This window comes from Mustela putorius, unplaced genomic scaffold, assembly GCF_011764305.1.
Source record: "Mustela putorius furo isolate JIRA1106 unplaced genomic scaffold, ASM1176430v1.1 tig00003845_pilon_pilon_pilon, whole genome shotgun sequence".
Classification (NCBI taxonomy): domain Eukaryota; kingdom Metazoa; phylum Chordata; class Mammalia; order Carnivora; family Mustelidae; genus Mustela; species Mustela putorius.
The window spans coordinates 28,877,056-28,896,673 of record NW_025421998.1 but is presented as its reverse complement, the minus strand read 5'-3'; the positions used below and the strand labels follow the sequence as shown (position 1 = coordinate 28,896,673).

Below are 19,618 nucleotides of genomic sequence, written 5' to 3'. Positions count from 1 at the left end.
TAAATGTGAATATAATATCTCATATGTGGCATATTTAGTATAATACTACTTTTTAAAAATATTTATAATTTATTTTAGAGAGGGAGAATATGTATGAGTGGAGGTTGTTGGGGAGAGGGTTGGGAGGGGCAAAGGGAAAGGCAGAGGAAGAGGATCTTCAAGCAGACTCCCTGCTGAGTATGGAGCCCAATTTGGGGTTGGATCCCAGAACCCTGAGATCACAACCAGAGCTAAAATCAAGTAGGATGCTTAACTGAGTGGCCACCCAGGTGCCACAGTTAAATTAGTGTCTAAATTACCTTGATGATTCACATATGCAGTAATTTTCTAAATCAAAGAATTAAATATGCACAGATTACACACAAGACAGAATAGTTAGGTACTTCCTGTTGGTATCTTTGAAGATAATTAAATTATTATAATATAAATATATATTTAAAAATATGTATAAAATATAATTTATTTAGCATTCATATTTAACATTTCATGAAACATAAAATTTGTTGTCTGTCCTTAAAATGCTTGTCATGTATAAAAATAAATCAGTACATCCCTAAATTTTATTTTAATTCATTTTCCCAGATTGATCCTGACTTCTGAGATTCAAAGTAACTAGATCCCTGATATGCATAGGCATTTACTAAAGAGTTGATCTTTCATAAGAAAGTTCACTCATATTACACCTTTGCTTAAAACTAAACCATATAAACAGAGAATACTTTAATAATAAATAATAAGAAAATTACTTAAGGTAATTTTTTAAAGATGTTTTTATTATAGCTACAGCTATTACCAAGAAAGCACAGACATTATTTGGACAGAAGTTAAAGCAGGTACTATATCTGAAATCTTTCTGGGAAGTAAGAATAGCAAGATTCTTTCTGTGGGGGTATATACAATGGAATACTATGCAGCCATCAAAAACCCCCAGAGTCTTGCCATTTGCAATGACATGGATGTAACTAGAGGATATTATGCTGAGCAAAAGAAGTCAATCAGAGAAAGATAATTATCATATGATCTCTCTGATATGAAGAATTTGAGAGGCAGGGCAGGGGGTCATGGAGGTAGGGAGGGAAAAAAATGAAATAAGGTGGGACTGGAGAGAGAGATAAACCCTAAGAGACTCTTAATCTCAGGAAACAAACTGAGGGTTGCTGAGGGGTGGGAGGGAAAGATAAGTGGCTGGGTTATGGACACTGGGGATGGTATGTACTATGGTGAGTGCTGTGAAATGTGTAAGACTGATGATTCACAGACCTGTACCCCTGAAGCAAATAATACATTATATGTTTAAAAAAAAAAAACAAAAAGGCAGTGGTAACTTTGTGGAGAAAGAAGAGAAGTTGAAGACTGCAAAAGTTGAAGATCACATGTTCTACCATACTGAAAAGCACCCAAAGACCTAGGGGTTTAAGAGGCCAACTCTAACTCAAGTCCTGACCACATATTTATATCTACTTCTTATATGCCATGTGACCTTAGGAGAACCATTTAATTCTGTACCTCAGTTTCCTCATCTGTAAAATGAGGTAAATATCCATCCTTCATGGCTGTAGTAGCATTATTAAAAGATAGACTGAGACATTTTAAAACTTTAAGTTTTTTTATGCAAAAATTGATTCCAGTCATGTAGGGCCAAACTGGAAGTGGTTAGCAAAGCTTTGCCTTCAGGAGTCAGGGACAGACTTGTGTGCGGAAAGTGCAGAAGCAAAGAAAGAATCAGCTGTAGCCTAAGGTCTATTGGTTGTTTGCGATTGGTTATCCCTAAAGCTTTGATTTTATGATTTTGATGCATTTATTGACTTAGATTTCCATTTGCTTAAGGAGGCCAAACCTCATCAAAGCCACCTGAGTCTAATGGCCTCCTTTGTTTAGTTAATTTAACAGCATTAAGTCATTTCATTTATGGAAAGCACTTTAAAACAAAAAGTATCTGGTACATATAAATATTCGATGACTATTATTTGTAATTATAGTTATCAGTCTTAGTTTGAAATATGTGTTTTAGTTTATTCCATGTCTTAACAAAGACAACTGGGGTGCATGGGTGGCTCAGTCAGTTAGAAGCAGTCTGACTTTGGCTCAGGTCGTGATCAAAAACAGAAAAAGACAACCAAGGCAGCTTATTTGTGGCAGCCTAGTTAATAACAATTTCCTCTCTTTTATCAACCCTTTTATATTAGTTTGTTTTTCTATTCAGTATTGTCCTGTGTGGAGTAGTATATACGGTGTGGGTAAGATTGCATCATCCCAGTCCTAAAATCTGTGGTGGTGACCCGACCTAATCATTCCTATTTTTTCAAATTTTAAGTGAATTTTTATTTTTTTTTTTTAAAGATTTTATTTCTTTATTTGAGAGACAGCACAATCAGCGGGGAGCAGCACAGGGAGAGGGAGAAGCTAGCTTTCAATGGAACAGGGAGTCTGACACAGGACTCAATCCAAGGACGCTGGGATTGTGACCTGTGCCGAAGACAGATGCTTAATGGACTGGGTCACCCAGGTGCCCCTTAAGTAGACTTTTAAAACATCTTTATATCAGAAACAAGAAATGAACTCCCTGAAAATAACAGCTTTTATTTGTTTTTGCTTAGACATCTTTTTTCCTTGGGAATGATTTGGGGAAAGAATGGGTTTCTACTAGTATTCCTATCTGAGTAAAGACCTCATCAAGTTAGAAAGAGTTGGATCCTTCTGCATTTATGTTAGAACAAACAGACAAACTTTAATGGAGGAAGAAATGTTAATCATCCTAAATAGTTGAAATTTAGTTATGTCTTGATCTCTGCATCTGAATAAAGGCAGACCTAAGTTTTATTATTTATTTCTGATTTATTTCCCTTATAACAATTTGCAAGATCTAAACAAAAATTATTTTTTAAAAACTATACACATTCAGAAAATTATACCTTAATAAGTCTAGGAAAATCTATAAACTGCTGTATTAATAGCCACTTTCTTATTTTTTAGATTAAATTAACACCATTTGAAAGAGGTCATTGTTTTCATCATGACTGCTAATAAAAATGAGAGACCGAAGTTCAGAAGCCACGATTTTCACCTTTTCCATGCCTTGATGATACTAAGCATGACCATGCTGTTTCTTCCAGTCATTGGAACTTCTAAGCAAAATATTCCACGACTCAAGCTGACTTACAAAGGTAAGTGTATAAATGTTCTTCAGATTGTCTTTTTGGTTACTGTATTTCTTTTATTTAGAAATGCATACTGACTTCAGTGAAATGTTTATAATATTGACATCAGTTAATAAAATTATTATTATAAAACACAAAGCCCAATTATTTTTTTATTTTTATGAGGAAAATTATGCCAAAGGTGTTTGTGTACACTTTTCAGCTAATTATTTACAATAATCAACTACTGATTAGCATAATTAGGAGATTTTGGTCTGTAGGTTATAATCAGTTTTGTATTAAAACAAGTCAATCCCTAAAAATAAAAAACATTAATTTCATATGGCTCATGCTAATTAGTTTATCTCTAGTTTGAGACAATTTATATTTAAACACAGTAAGATATCTTTAAAAAGTTTATCACAGTAAGGTACCTTCAAGATCTCAAACATATGTGTATTTACTATTTTAAAAAGATCCTGTGAAAGGCTTGAAATATAGAGATGAAAAACTATTTAAGAAATGAAATATGCTAAGGTAATTTTTTAAATATTTAAATTAATATAAAAGCAAAGTTTATATGAGTTATATTTAGTCATCTTATATATGCATATGTTTGTGTGTATACATAGACAAATATTCACAGAGAAAGGGAGGGCATGTCAAATTTTATGCTTGAAGATATTTCTTTTCTTGGGTTCTTTCATACTTCCAGTAATGAGAGGAATGTAGGGGACTTATAGTCCTTTATTCTGAACTTGGGAGGAAAAAATTATGCCTGTGGTTTTAATATTCACTAATCTTTAAGACAATTTACTTTCTGAAACCAGATGAAATATCAGTAATAAAACCTAACTTGATGTTGAATGGAAATGGAAATGGAATTAACATTATACCCAATATACATTTCATATGTTGATATTTATTTGGAATTTATATCTCATGAATTAAAGAGTTAAGGTAATGTATTATTTTTGAGTTTTTATATTTTTCTAGGATTTTTAAAACAGGTAAAAAAAAAAAAGGAAAAAACAACCAGAACTTTGCCTTTGTATGGGTGAGGGAGGATTAACAGGGAAGAGATATGAGGGACAACTTTCTGGGATTATGAAAGAGCTCTCTATCCTGATAAGGGATTGTGATTACTCAATTATGTGGCTTTTTTCACAACCCATCATATGCACAAGTCAGATTTGTTCATTTGTCTGTATTCAAAATTCACCTTAAGAAAAGGAACAGAAAACAAATATTAAACTCCAAACAATGGAAAAAGAGAGAGAGGGAGAAAGAGAGATGCAGAAAGTTTGAAAATAAAGAGATTGAAGGGGAAAAAAGGGGATGCTTTCTGGTTCCCATGATACGATGAATAAGATTAGAACATTGCATTGATGGGGCCCCTGGATGGCTCAGTGGGTTAAGCCTCTGCCTTCGGCTCAGGTCATGGTCCCGGGGTCCTGGGATTGAGCACCGCGTTGGGCTCTCTGCTCGGCGGGGAGCCTGCTTACCTTCCTCTCTTGCTATCTGCCTCTCTGCCTACTTGTGATCTCTCTCTGTCAAACAAATAAATAAAAATCAAAAAAGAACATTGCATTGATAATCTGTGAACAATGCAAAAGAAATCAGGCTTGCAAAGAACCTATAATAGTTAACAGTCACTGGTGATTCATTATGAGCAAAGCATTGGTATAAGGACGGTGGGTTGTCATTTCATCTTCACCAGCACCCGGTGTGGTGGGGATTATTACCGTCCCCGTCCCTTATGTGAGGATGTGGAGGTACTGAGAAACTGAAAAATTTGCCAGAGTCTCAGACATAGTCATGACCCAGCCCCTGAAGTCAGCTTCATGCTGCATGGAGCCCAGGTGCCTGATCCAGTTTCTTAGGCCATGGTCACTAGCTGTTCTTCACTGAGGCACTTACAGACCAGAGTGAACTGGAAAATTGATTGACAGCAGCACTATGTTCCTATTTGACTGATGGTATGATTTCCAATTGTCAAAATTAACAGAGTTAAGAATTGAAGAAGGACAGATGCTCTATTTAAGATCACTGGGTGGCCAAAAGAGATCTACAGACTTGTGAGATGTTGTGCCTTTTGATAAAGTATGGGAAAAAATAGATTGTCATTGCGACCATTTAGATCATAATCACAGTTTCATATGAGTTGTTGTAAAATATTAGCCCAAATGTGGTAATTGATCATTGGAAAATAAATCGATTTCTACAGATAGAAAAACATCATTAATTAATTCCATACAGCTGCTACTAGTTAGTTCATCTAGTTAGAGGTTTTTTGGGTTTGTTTTGTTTTTTTTTATGGATATGATTTTGGACTTGGAATCAACCCTATGTGTTAAAAATCTTGTTTTTCTTATCTCTGTATCGACTGTTACTCCTCTCAGCGCCTAGTGTTATATTTTTTAGGTTTTTCTCTACATTTAGGTAATTTACATGTCGAAGTCTGGTAAGCAGTAGCAAAGATTGAATGTAGGATAGGAATTACATATATCTCCCAACCCCCCCCCCCACACACACACACAGTCCCATCTCCCGACACACACACACACACAGGCCCCTACTAGCTCCCCATATGAATAACTACTATTCATCTTTCCTAGGAGAAACACTCACAACCCATACAGGGCACTCCTCTTTCCACTTTAAAGAATATGGCATCTTCTCTTTGGAAATCATCTGTTCTGCCTTACCATCTCCATATTTCCCACCCACTTCCAAGCATGTGAACAGCTTCCCTGTCTACCTTTTCTATACCATATCTGAGAGTTTTGGAGGCAAGTAGGTCAAATCCCACTATTTTTAAGTGGGCTATTCCAGAATAAATAGTTATGACATACAAAATTCCTGCCAGTTTGGGGTTATGGTGACGGAAATTGCCTGTAAACCACATTCCTGCTTCTGAGATAATGATCATAAGTCTCTCTTGGCATTTTCCTTCTCTTCTGAACCTGACTAATGAATTGAGATCAGCCAGTACCACCCATGGCTTAGATAGCTTTGGGAGAGTCTGAAGTTTGTGCTTTGGGCATTAAAACACTGCCAGAATGTGAGGTTAGAAAAATCAGCTAAAGTGAAAAATTAATTTTGTTTTCAAAAATAACTTTTATGGTCACAGACTTAGCTTTGTCTTCTTTGCTTTCCGTGGTTCATGCTTCCTTAGATGCTGACCAGAGATGCAGCCAGTATCAGTAGAGCTAGCTACTTGGAACAGCTGAAAGATTATTTTGAGGGATTTCTTAAAGGCCAAGAGAAAATGTAATAACCATTTTATCCAAAGAATGCTCTTTGATAAAGACTTAGCTTTGAACTTCTGAATCCACAGGAGCTCCTTTGGTTCTATTGTTTTGTAAAGAGATTTCCCTTGAGTTGCATATTTTGAATTCTTGCACATTATGCTTACTAAATCTGCTTCTTAAATAACAAGTAAGGAACCTTGAAGATGAGGATGTTCTATATTTCTGGATTTCATGTTATAAGTTTATTATATATATTTTGTCCCACAAGGTGGGCATCTCACAGTGATACGTATATGTACAGTTTATACTTCAGATGCAGTAAAAATAACTTTTGAGAGATAATGGATTTCAGTCCTGTCATAGTGTAAACATTCTGTATTTCACAATCACTGTGAAGGAACTTTTTTGACTTAAGGATATTTATACCCAGAAATCATTAGTATCTGTGATGTTATTTGTCTGGGAAATGAGTAAATGATATAAGTAACACAGATAAAAGAGAAATGGACAAAAACTTTGAAATAGGAGAAGAAAAATGAAAATTAATATACAAAGTCTCATTTCTTACGATGAATTGTAGGGTTTTTTTATACTTTTTTCTTTTTTGTATAGTCTCTTTAGCCTTTCTTTTTCCTTTCCTAATTTTAGATTTTAGTACTAATTTATATGTGAATGTCTTATGATATATGTTATACACGTGTATATATATGATACATGTATATGCATGTATCTCATATAGTCTTTTTTCTTACCACATCCTTTTTGAACCTGGCATAAAGAGAATTCAGCTATCAATTCCATTTGAAAATTTTTACCCTAAAACTCTTGCTATCTCAAAGAATCACAGTAAACCCACAAAACACCAGTATTAGACATGAGGAGGGAAACTCACCCACTTAGTATTTACCATATATTTACTCCTTCTGCAAATATGTATGGTGCAATCACTATGTTTAATAGGTCCAAGAAAAGTCGCAGTTCCCTTTGAATTTCTTTTTCAGATGAGGAGACAAAGAACAGGTAATCAAATAAATGAATATCATCTCAAATAATGGGAAGTGCAATGAAGAATATAAAACAAGAGAGTGACAGGCTCCAAGGATCCTCTTGGACTTTATTGTATCTGTTTTAGGATACCGTGAAAACCATTGTTTTTGTACCTATCTTTTAGATAAGAAGCTCTGAGACTCAGAGCCTGAAGGCCTTGTCCCCAAACAAGAAGTGTGTATTACATGGCAAAATTAAGTTGTGGTTTTTATCTCTGCAGTTCAAGGTCCAGGCTTTTGCTACCTGGTGTTCTTGAGAGAAACATTATTCAGGAATGCAGATATCAAGATACAAAAATATATATAAGTTTTCACCATTAACTTTTTGGGCAATATGTTCTCAATAACTATCAAAGTATAAGTTTTTGATCCTCCAAAACTTATATGTATTTTCATAGGCAAGAAAAACTTAAAATCACCTTTAGAAGTTTTTCTTCTATTGTTTAACTAAAACAATGTATTTAATAGAATGGTTCTTTGTTTTGTTGGAATCTTCTGAGAAATGAGTGGATTAATCTGTATACTTTTCTTTTTTTTATAAATTACTTTATTTAGCTAAGAATGTAGCATGTGTCTCGGGAAGAGATTCATGGTTTTTTGACCCATGTAACTTATTTGATTTGAGTAGTCTAACATTAATTCTATTATCTTGAGTCAGCATGATTTAACAGTGAAGAAAGCCAAACTGCTTAGGTTTTAACTGTTCCTACTACTAGTTGTGAGATATCTGGATGTTTATTTTCTGTTCTGCCCTTTTCTTATTCATAACACAGTAAGTGTTACAGCAAATCTAAATGCATTAATTTATTTCATTCCAATCAGCATATTGTTAAGGTGTGTTCACCCATGTAAAGCACCTCAAACAGTGTTTGGTATAGTAAGCATTTAATAAATGCTGTCAGTTATTATTTTTTGTGAAATGTTATTATCCTGCTCCATATGAATGGTTGCAGACCAATGATTTCCTTCTGGAAACAACTTTGAAAGATATATAGATCCCTCTTGTTTACCACATATATTAAAATAGCTTCCACTTAGTCCCAAACCATTTTCTACTAGAGTTGGTTTCCTTCAGTTAAGTACCACACAAAGATTATAAATTTATTAAAGGTACTCTCCAGTATTTTTACTATTATGGTCTTCTAGTAGGTAATAAGCCCTTACAGTTAAAAAGATCATTGTTGGCCTTGATAAGAGTAATGTCATTGATTGGTTGGTAGCCCTCAGAGTGGGTTAAAATGAATCATAAAATCACTCAGGGGTTCAGACCACATGATGCAATCTAAAGTGGGCATTTTTGTTGTCAAGTTCATGGGAAAAGAAGCTGACTTGCTCTGAATACCTCTCCCTAAGTATTTAGTGAACAAACATTATCAATCTTATAGTAGGAATTCTCATGTAATACATGTATTTTTCTATAAAGCAAGTCATTGATGGTTTAAGTTTAGGAGATGTGCCATATTTGAATGGGGTCACTTGCTTTCCCAGATGTATTTTCTCTAAATTGCGGCTGTTGGGCTTCTGTAGTTTTAAGAGTTCAAGGATAATCTTACTGTGTATGTGATATTTAACTGTCAACAGTTAATAACAATAGTTTCTGAGTGCCCATTACATTTCTGGCCTTGTTCTGGCAGCAAACAGAAGAGGCCAAAATCCCTGTCATCATGTGGTTTATACACTGATATGGAAAGTCAGACCATACATAAGTACATTGCATAGCAAAAATAGAAGATGAAAAATGCTATGGAGAGAAATGAATCAGGAAAGTTAGCTAAAGAATGGTGGGGATGTGGTAGTCAAGTATGGTGGAAAGGAAAAGATCTCACTGGGAGAGTGATATTTTCACGAGTACTTAAAGAAATTGTTGTTAAAATTATGGGTATACTTGGGAAAGCAATATTTTTTCACAAAAGGAACATCAAATGCAAAGATTATGAGGTGAAAATGTGTCTGCCATGTTTAAGGATCCTAAGGAAGACAGTATGGCTGAAAAACAGTTGGATGGGGGAAAACGTTTGACAAAATCAGAGCGTTAATAGGAGGAAAAAGGATTAGATCCTTCCACTGTTGTCATTGTTAAAATATTGGCTTTTAGTCTGAGTGTTATGGAAATCACACTGGGGAATTTTGGCACAAAGGTGACACAATCTGACTCATTGTTATCGGATCATTCTGGTTTCTGTGTTGTAAATACACCAAAAGGGAGAATTCAGGGAAATGGACATGTTGTAATGATGCAGGTGAAAAATGATGGTCTTTGGGCCAGATCAATGAGGTTTCAATGAGGTAGGAAAAGAGGATGATATGTAGGTAGAGCCAACAGGATTTTTTGATGGATAAAATATAAAGTAAAAGATAGAGGAGTCAAATCTGACTCCATCTTTTTTGTTTTGTTTTAACTTAAGGATGGAGATACCATTAATTGAAATAGAGAAGACTATGAAGGAAGTAGATTTTGGAGGGAAATCAAGTGGACATATTTGTTTGAGAAGACAAGATTACTAGATGTCTAAGTAAGATGAGAGGAAGGCATTTGAGTATATAATTGCTAGAGTTCATGGGACATATGACTGGGGATATGAATTTGGCAGTTAGCCTATAGAAAATTTTAAATCTATGAGACTCTAAAAGATAACTAAGAGACATAGAAGAATTTGAAGGATTGAGTTCTGGGAATCTCTCAAGCAAGGAAAGTAGAGAAAAGAATGATGAGCATCAAAGTGAACTGAAAAGAAGTGCCCATGTAGGAGAAAAATCAGTAGTTATAGGACACCGGAAGTCAATGAAGAAAGTAAAGGAAAAGGGATTATCAGCAGTGTCATATTCAGCTAATGTGTCTTCAAAGATAACAAGTAAAAATTAACATTAAATTCAATAAGAGTTCACTGTTGACCTTGATAAAGGCAGTGTCGTTGAGTGGGAAAGCCAAGGCAGTTAGGATGGATACTTAAGAGCATTGGCTCAGGGACTGTAGGCAATTATAGATAATTCTTTCAAGGATTTTTTTCTGTAATGGAGACATGGGCAGTTGTAGCCAGAAGGAAAATAAAATCAAGAGATTTGGGGTTTTTTGTGAACTAAATAACATCATAATTATATTTTAGTTGAAATAATCTAGGAGAGAAATAATCCATGATTCAGAAGAGATGTGAGATAATCCATACCTTACTGAAGAAAACATTGATGAAACACCATTCTTTTCTCTAAAACAGGCTACTTTTATGTTTTTTATTTTATTTTATTTTTTAAGTAGGCTTCCTGTCCAGCGTAGAGCCCAGTGTGGTGCTTGAACTCACAATGCTGAGATCAAGAATCTGATGCTTAACTGACTAAGCCACCTAGGAGCCCCAGGCTACTTTTAGAACAAATGTTAATGAAACTGGCTTATTTTGCATAATGAACTATTATCTGGGTCATTGTTGATATCAGCTATTATTTAGATGGAAACAGAGGGCAAACAGATAGAGAACTGTTTAAGGAGGAATGTGTTCAGTTAGATACAGTGTTATAGATTATAAGTAGTATATATGTTTATTGATTTGGATAGAAAACTCCAGGAACATGAAATAACAATCCCAAGGTCACATAAGAGATAATTAAAAAACAACAACAAAAACTGATCCCTCTCTCCTGCTTTTCAGTTCAATGGTATTTATACTACAGTTTGCCTGCATCCAAGCCTATTAATTAATAATAATTAAAATCTATTTAATACTGTATTTGAGCACTGTTCTAAACATTGATTGTGGAGTTTCACAAAATGATGGAAGTTACACAGTAGTGTAAGGTACAACATAAGACGTAATATTTTCATAGAAGTATCACACAAAAAAGCATTCTTGGAATTAAGAAGATGTGTAAATATCGCTGAGGTCTACAAAGGTCAGCAATATCCTCCGAGCAGGGTAAAAGAGAGCTACATCCTGAGACACTTCGGGTGTGTCTTTGGCTATGTGTAGGCCTGGAAGGGACTTTAGGATGGTCTTTGCTTAAGTAAAGGCAATTTTTTTCTGGGATTAAACCCAGTCAGCTCTTTTTTGGTTAAAAAAGTTCCTTTTAAACAGATGTTATATATGGTTGATTTACTATTCCATGAATTATTAAGGAGATAAAATTTTGTATATGCCACTGCTTGTTTTAGGATTTTGCTTACCTAAAATTTAGCTCTAATTTTTTGGATCTTATTAAAGAAATTTTTACAATGATCTTCTTTCAGTACATGTGTAAAAATATAAATTCAAGGTCATTTTAAAAATTAATGTCTTTCTTTTCACAGAAAATTTGATAAATTGCCTCTCTGCTTCTTAAGAAGTTGTAATATATATTTTGTACTTTTGTAAGAGTCCTTTAAACATGCTGATTTAATCCTATTAATTAAAAGAGGCATAAATTAGAACTAAGTGCTTTTTACTTCCAAAGAGAGATACTCACTCATAAAGAGGTTTGTCTGAAGCTACAGTGAGCCAGACACAGTCAAGAAAGTAAGATAAATATTTTAGTAATCCCAGTGGAATGATGAAGTGGAAGAAGCAATAGAACTTGTCTGTGGGTACATTCCGTAAAAATATAAGTAGAGTTGTTTTGAAAAAGAATCTCGTTTTTCTAAATAAATGCTAAATCTTCAAATATAAAATATAGCTGTAGTGGTTGACAGGGCTTCACTTCAGAAGACCTTGATTTTAGCTGTTTCTCTGGCATCATTAGAACGATGATTTGCTCTTTCTGAGTTTAGTTTTTCTCATCTGGAAAATGGTGATAATCCTCTGGTTCTCCTTCAGGATCAAATTAAATAAAACAGGAAAAGCTCCTTGAGCTTTACAGAGCACAAAATGAATATCATGACAGGTTTCAAAGAGAGTCCAAGCAACATGTACTGAATTAACTGAAGTACAAATGGAAGGTCTTTACAAATACAATTATGTTTAGGCATCTCTGGTAGGATTTCTGCTGCTGCATTTAACAGGAAATTTGCTTAAAAGTCAAGAATGAATCATTATTTGTCATTTTTGCATCTTCCTTCCGGGTTAATGCATATGAAGTACAGGTACTTCCCTACTTTGTAAGAGAAAACCGAGGGGGAATAGTTCGCATATTATTGATTTAAACCAAGCAGGTCATTTATTACTTATAGCAATTAAGTTGGTTATAATTTAAGTTAGGCTAATTTAGAATAAATTAGGGATGTGCAGATTTGACCAAGGTCGAATTGTAAAGGGGGAAAAAAAAATCTGGCCTTCTTGCATAAACTAACACATATCATGTTCCAAGTGTTTGCAAGAAACTCTAGTGTGAAGAGGGAGGGGTCTAGCTCTTCTCTTCAGTGCAGTGGGTTCACTTTGCACTTTAGCTTTTCTGCTCCAGCTTTTGTTCAAGGATCCGGAGCATCAGCATAATCTGGTAGCTTGTTAGAATTAAATAATCCTAGCCCCTCGCCCTCTTCTAAATGAGAAACAAGAATCCTAGCTGACTTGAAAGCATGTTAAATCTTAAGAAGCCCTGTTCTAGAGTGTTCTGTTTCAGACCTCCTTCTCTTTCCCCTCCCCTCACCCCCAAGCATTTGGAGATAACAACAGGAACCTTTAATGACTGCAAAGCATTAGAGCCACAGTTAGGTCTTCTAATGGTACATTAACCTCTCTAAATTATTAATAAGCCCATAAATTCTGATTTAGATGGAAGCTAGGTAAACCAACACACATAAGAATCACTAGTTTGAAAAATTGATGGTTAAGTGTTTATTAGACTTCTTATATGCAAGAAGTGGCCATAAATTACAGCATTGATTTAGACATTATTCTTATCTACAAGGGCTTCTACTTTTTTTTTTTTTTTTAAGGGACAAAGTAATTGCGAATATATTAATGCTGTAAGATTAGGATAATTTTAAAATAAATGTTGTTGAAGAATTTTGAATAAGGTTGGGTATGAAATGGAACTTCGAACATTGGACAAAACTCAGACTTTATTTAATGAATTATATATTGACACTGGAGGATTTTGGTCATGACCTAACTTAATTGTGATTTAGGAGGAAAAACAAAATAGACAACATCATGCGGTAGAGACTAGTGAAGGAGGAAGGCATAGAACAAAGTTGTTTATGAGTCAGTTGGGGATCTTGGCTTGACTGACAATAGGAATAAATATTTGAGGAGGAAGAATAAAAAATGTGCATGATCGAATCTGTAAGACTAAATTTAGCTGGGTGTTGGTGGGAGGGAAGTGAAATAGACTTAGAAGTACCGATTATTGGGGTGCCTGGGTGGCTCAGTGGGTTAAGCCTCTGCCTTCAGCTCAAGTCAGGATCTCAGGGTCCTGGGATCAAGCCCTGCATCAGGCTGTCTCTGCTCAGCAGGGAGCCTGTTTTTCCCTCTCTCTCTGTCTACCTTTCTGCCTACTTGTGATCTTTCTCTCTGCCAAATAAATAAATAAAATCTTAAAAAAAAAAAAAAGTACCAATTATTTAAATACAGGAAAAAAGAGTAAGGGACCAAGGAAGGAGAGCTAAAAAGGATTCTGATTTTTTGGGCGTGGGAACTAAGTCATGTTGTTAAGTCATCAAACTCAGTAAGATCAGTTGATTGGGGGGAAAACTACAGTATCAAACAGGTTATTGGAAATTCTGAACTGTGATTTGATAGAGGCAGTGCAGTTTTAGGTATTTTATTCAAAGTCATCAGCAGAGTTCTAGCAATTTGTGAGACAAAAACTTATAGGAAACTATAAATGGAAAACATTATTTCAATGCTTATGCCTATGAATATGACTTGAAATTCAGGAAAACATTATTCTATGACTGTATTTTTAATCTCTCTTTTGGAAGTCTGTGTGCATATTTTAATGCAAAGTCTCTGGACACCTCTACCAAGAATATCTTCCTTGAGCATGTGAATAGAGGACATTTTCTGGAGAAACCTAGAGAAAAATTCTACCAGGAATTGACCTCTGTTTGTTGGGAGTGAAAAACAAAACTAAAGTTTTTTTGGATTAATGGAAATTAAATTTTAGGTCAGATATCACACTGAGTACCCAGCATGATAAATGAAAAACAGCAACAAACAAACAAAATCCAAGATGTAGTCACTCCAATTATTTTAAACTTCATAATAGCAAGAGTGAAGAGGTGATTCAAATAACTTCCAGAAAAAATAAAGACATATTCAAAGGTTGGGGATACAATGGCATGAGACTTCTCAGTCATGACTTTGAAAGCTGGAATGTCATGTTCATGTGCTTCAGATCACTGAGAGTGAATGCTATTCAACCCAGAATTCTGTATTTAGCCCAATTTGTAATAATTAGAGGGATTTTCACCCATGGAAAGTTTTAAAAATTTAAGTCTCAGTCACCCTTTCTTAAGAAGGTTCTGGAGATGTGCTCACCAAAATTAAGAAGATAAACCAAGGAGGAAGACACAGGATCTAGGAGAGGTGGGATTAGTAATAAGAGAGAGGTGGAAGGAAGTTTGAAAAAGCTGTCCATCAGGGGAGAGAACAGACCATCCAATCTGTGAGGAGAAGAAAGGGCCCAGTTGAGATGTCTCCAGGAAAAAAACAAAAGAAAATGATCTGACAGAATTTCATATGAAAATTTTATGGAGGCACCTTTCAGAAAGTGTGGAAAGATTTAATCATGATTTTGGGGCGCCTGGATAGCTCAGTCATTAAGCGTCTGCCTTCAGCTCAGGTCATGATCCCAGGGTTCTGGGATTGAGCCCCACATCAGGCCCCCTGCTCAGCGGTGGGAAGCCTGCTTCTTCTTCTCTCACTCCCATGCTTGTGTTCCCTCTCTCGCTGTCTCTCTCTCTGTCAATTAAATAAATAAAATCTTAAGAAAAAAAAAAAGACGATCATGATTTCGAAACTAAGCATATGTCATAACTAGGAAATTATCAATAAAAGAAACAGGTTTTTTTCAAGGAAAAAAAGTATAATGTTTTCCTGAAAATTACTTTTCTCAGTAGGAAAGAATATTTACGTTTTGAAAATAATGGAGTCACTGAATATAGTGTTCGTAAAAATGGGTGTGTTATTACTACATTAGGATCTTGATTGGAGGGAAAGAGTTGGCATCAGAAATTTAGATTGTCAACTTCTATAAATGGGAATTCAATGAAAATATTTGTAAATTCTGTTTTCAAAGATAGTAGTATATTCGTATTGTTTAGAAATATAAAACGGAAGAGAAAGTAAACGAAATGTTTTATTTTGGGGACTAGATTGGAGGTGGACAAAAGAGGAGGAAGATGGCTTACATATGCCTTTTAATATTACTTTTTGGTATGCAGATACTTAATTTTGATGAATATAATTAATTTTAAAAAGTAATGTTGTTATAAAATATTGTCCTTTTCAAAAGTTATTCTCACAGCTCTTTGCTCTGTACATTCATTTGTCATGATCTTAGCTTAAGGAATTATTTGTTCCTGTTGTATTTGTCTTGCTATTTAGAATTCATACCAGGTGGTATTTTAAGGTATGCCCCTCTGATTTTATAAAAATTAAATTTACATACGTGATTGAAAACCAATCCAAATGCATTTGCAACATGGTGTCTTGATTTTAAACATTCCTTAAAATTTGAAAATTGAGAACATCTTCAGACCATGAAGGGAGTTAAGAAAATAATTGTCAAACTAGAATCAGTCTTCCTGAAATTATCCTGTCAACTACTTCAACTACTTCTGACCTTGTTTTTCTGGAAATGTACTAGGTACTTAAAATGTTAGCCTTCTTTTACAGGTCAGTGGGAAAAATTATCATAGCAAAGCTTTTGAGATTTTAAAAGGACTTATAATCATAAATTATGAATCTCACGTGTGATGGATTATATAAAGCATCTGCTGTTGAAAGCTAGCCAAATAAGAATAAGCCTGTGATTTAAAAGCATGGATGTTGATGGAAATGTGACAATGTAAAATTGTCATACTCTACCGCACATCCTGTCCTGGCAAGAACAAAGCTCTGATGATATAATAGGCTTTATTTGTTTCTAATTTATGTTTCCCTACATGGTACCATCTGATTTATTATTGAAATAGAGAATGTTTTAAAACCTAATGAGAAGAATGATCTTCAGCATTCCATTGCAGAAGAGCAAATGGAAATCTGATTTTTTTTTCTTTTTTCTTTTTTTTTTTTGGAAGGAAGGAGAAAAACAGGGCTGGACTTCTCACTTAGGAAAGTATAAAGATAATATAATACTCACCTATAATTTTGAAGCAGTCTTTTCAGTCTTTTGTAAGGGTTTTGGGTCTGAATAATATTTTTTTCTTGATATATTTGATATTGTTGAGCAGTTAGCTATGGAGACTGATTGTACATAAATAGAGAATAATTTGTGTTTTTGATAGGTGGAAGTGAGCTATCTTGGCAACCAAAATCTTTTCATATGATCTCCCGCCTCAGAAAACCAATTGAAAGTCAGGTGGGGCCAATTTAAGATGAGTTAAATTTCCAAAGTTTGATTCCAAGACAGAATCCATGCGTTTCCTTGGATCAAATGGTGAGGAAGCAAATACAAGCTCACAGCGAGCCAAAGGAACTCAGTGAACAACAACATTAGGGACTAATTTTCATTTGGAATGAATAGCTAGCTCCTTTTACTCAACTCTTGACCCAAACTGAGAACAGGCTTTTTGGGGGGGAATGGTTTGGTAGCCAAAACATCTCTGGAAACAAAGTCAAGAAGGAATCCATAGAAGGAATCTTTAGATACTAACAACATGAAAGCCTTGGGGATTCAGAGATCAAGGGAGGAAAGCTGAATTTATGGGGAAGACAGGAATAAAAACTTCTTTACTTCTTTACTCAGACAGCTCTTCAAAGAACACGCTAGAGAGGTGACCGTATTTCAAGAAACCTCAGAACAGCCTTACTGATATAATGGTGATTTCCTTCCAAGACAAGTAGAGTGGGTGTGATAAGGTTTTGTGCTGAATATTTTGAGATCGTAGGGAAAAGCAATCAAGTTTTGATCTGGGCCCATTTTGAGTTGAAAGCTTTCTGTGCTGAAGAATTCTATTCCTTACATTGGAGTAGATTAGAAATTGACTTTCCTCAAAGGTGATTTTCTTTTAACCCCATGAAGTTCTGCCTTTAATAACTTTGATTATCTTCTTAAAAAAATAATCTGTTAAGTGTTCTTCTTTAAAGGTTATGGGAAGCCATTTTTTAGCTACATTGTCTTCTTGTAAGAGAAACTGTCAACTCCACCCTGTTCAGGATTTCTGGCAATAAATGTGATTTCAAGGGTATGGGATCTTGTTCACTTAACAAACATTGAGGAAGTCTGTCTTACTTAATCCTAAATTTATTAGATTCAAAGTGACTAACCACTCCCTTCCTTTCTGGGGTGAAGAGGAAGAATGTAGACCATCAGGTCAAATGTTCTTCAGGCTGAATGAACAATTGTATTAAGGGACACTAAAAGGGAGATACAAAGAATTCTTTTCAGAACAAAGGTTTATTTCAAATAGGGGCAGTGATTACGGGATCTGTAGCCTTGCCCTCACAGAGAGGGCATCTGGCTGCGAGTGAGGACTTTCACTGTTAAGAGTAAATTGGTTCTGTGAAGCCCACTTAACCATTCTGGACCTCACTGCATCGGTAACACATGAATCCGACAAGGAATATTGATAGAATGAATTTCCTTCTAGTTGGAATTTCTTTATGCTCTATTTCTGTTCTTCCCAATGGTAGAGGGGATCTGCTCCAAGAAACAGAGCAATGCTGAGAAAGAGGTAGGTGAGGGAGAGTTAACTTGATACCTCCTTAATTTTAGCAAAGTTAGGCATAAGGTTCTAATGCCATGGAACTCCATTATTGGAAGGAGCTTAGAGACCATTTGGTGTCTCCACCCACAGGTAATGATGGGAGAACTAAGTAGCATTATTTGGCTTGGTAAAAGAAAGGCAGACAGGAATTTTTTTCCATTTCACTATTAAAGATATTTAGCAGCCTACAACTTTACTGCTGTCCTCTGTTACAAGCATATTTTCATTTTTGTTGTGGAAGAGCATTTCCTCTGCGCTCGGCTGTCCAATCCTTGAGATTGGAACTTGTTGCCAGAGTCTTTGCAATATGGGCAGAGTATACTTGGTGGTCTTAGGTGACTCAGTTGTTTGCCTTCAAAGTCAAGTTTTATAAAGGTAGTGACTCACTTTTTTAGTGCTAGAAGTGAGAAATTATTCAAAACATGGGTATTAACTACATCTGGGAAGTACACAGTTTCTGTGACTTTTGGACAGGTATCAGGAGATGTTGATGAAGACTCTGGATGTACCCTTCAGAAAAGTGCACACACAGATACAGACATAGGAAAAATCATGTTATTGGTAGGGGTTTTGGATCCTCAGAACCATCCTGTTGCTCTGCCGTGGTTAATTGATCTTGGAACATGAACACTTTGTCTGTGTCATCATTTGATTAAAATCCACCGTGGAAATGATGTCCATATTTTCCCTAGTGGAATAAATTAATAATCCTTGTTTCATTTATTTCAGAAAAAAAATCAGCTTGTAGCTTTTCCAAAAGTATATTGCTAGACCAAGAGTAAGGATTTGAGGGCCTGGGACATTGAGAGACCCTACAAGCTGAGAATAAGGCGATAGGACAATGAATTGCTACAAGAACAGTTAGAAGGAGTGATTACGGTGGATTAGGTCAAAGATGTAGGTAGACAGAACAAAGAATGCATTTAGGACCTAGAGGCAAAGGCTGCTGTCCTCTGAGGAGAGGTGAGGCGGGCTGAGTATGTACAGAACAGGCCTCTCTGAATGGCGTGTGTAAAGCAACACACTTGCCCCACCATGCAGAGTTTCTGTTCAAAAAGCACTACACACTATGGACAGTCTTAAAAATTATATGTCTGAGAATTGCCACTTTAGGAGAAGAAGAAAATAAACCTCTGAACTATATTGCCAAATTTTTAGTCTTTAACATTCATGAATTTTCAGCCTTCAGAGCCTGCATCCATTTCTGATCCCAGAAATCCTAGGGGTGTATTAGTTACAGGTGTGAAGATGCAGGGTCTGGAATTAACAACCCCCCATCCACACCCCTGGTTGTTGTTGTGTGGTATTTTTTTTTTTCTTTTTCCTCCCCCACCCCCGGACTTTAGCTGTTGATCCTGTGGAAACAGAAATGAGTTTGCTTGGTTTGGCAAAAATGCAAGAAAGATA

The 19,618-nt window shown here is 35.3% G+C and overlaps 1 protein-coding gene across 4 annotated transcripts in view; it reads left to right on the top strand.

Annotated features, from left to right (window-relative positions):
* SEMA3D (semaphorin 3D) overlaps positions 1-19,618 on the top strand; it is a 203,165-nt gene that overhangs the window by 72,698 nt on the left and 110,849 nt on the right. For all 4 annotated transcript variants that reach the window (XM_004739634.3, XM_013060789.2, XM_013060800.2 and 1 more), the window contains one exon: positions 2,974-3,164. In XM_004739634.3, coding sequence (XP_004739691.1) covers positions 3,014-3,164 — 151 coding nt within the window. In that variant the 5' untranslated portion in view covers positions 2,974-3,013. The remainder of the gene's footprint in view (positions 1-2,973; positions 3,165-19,618) is intronic.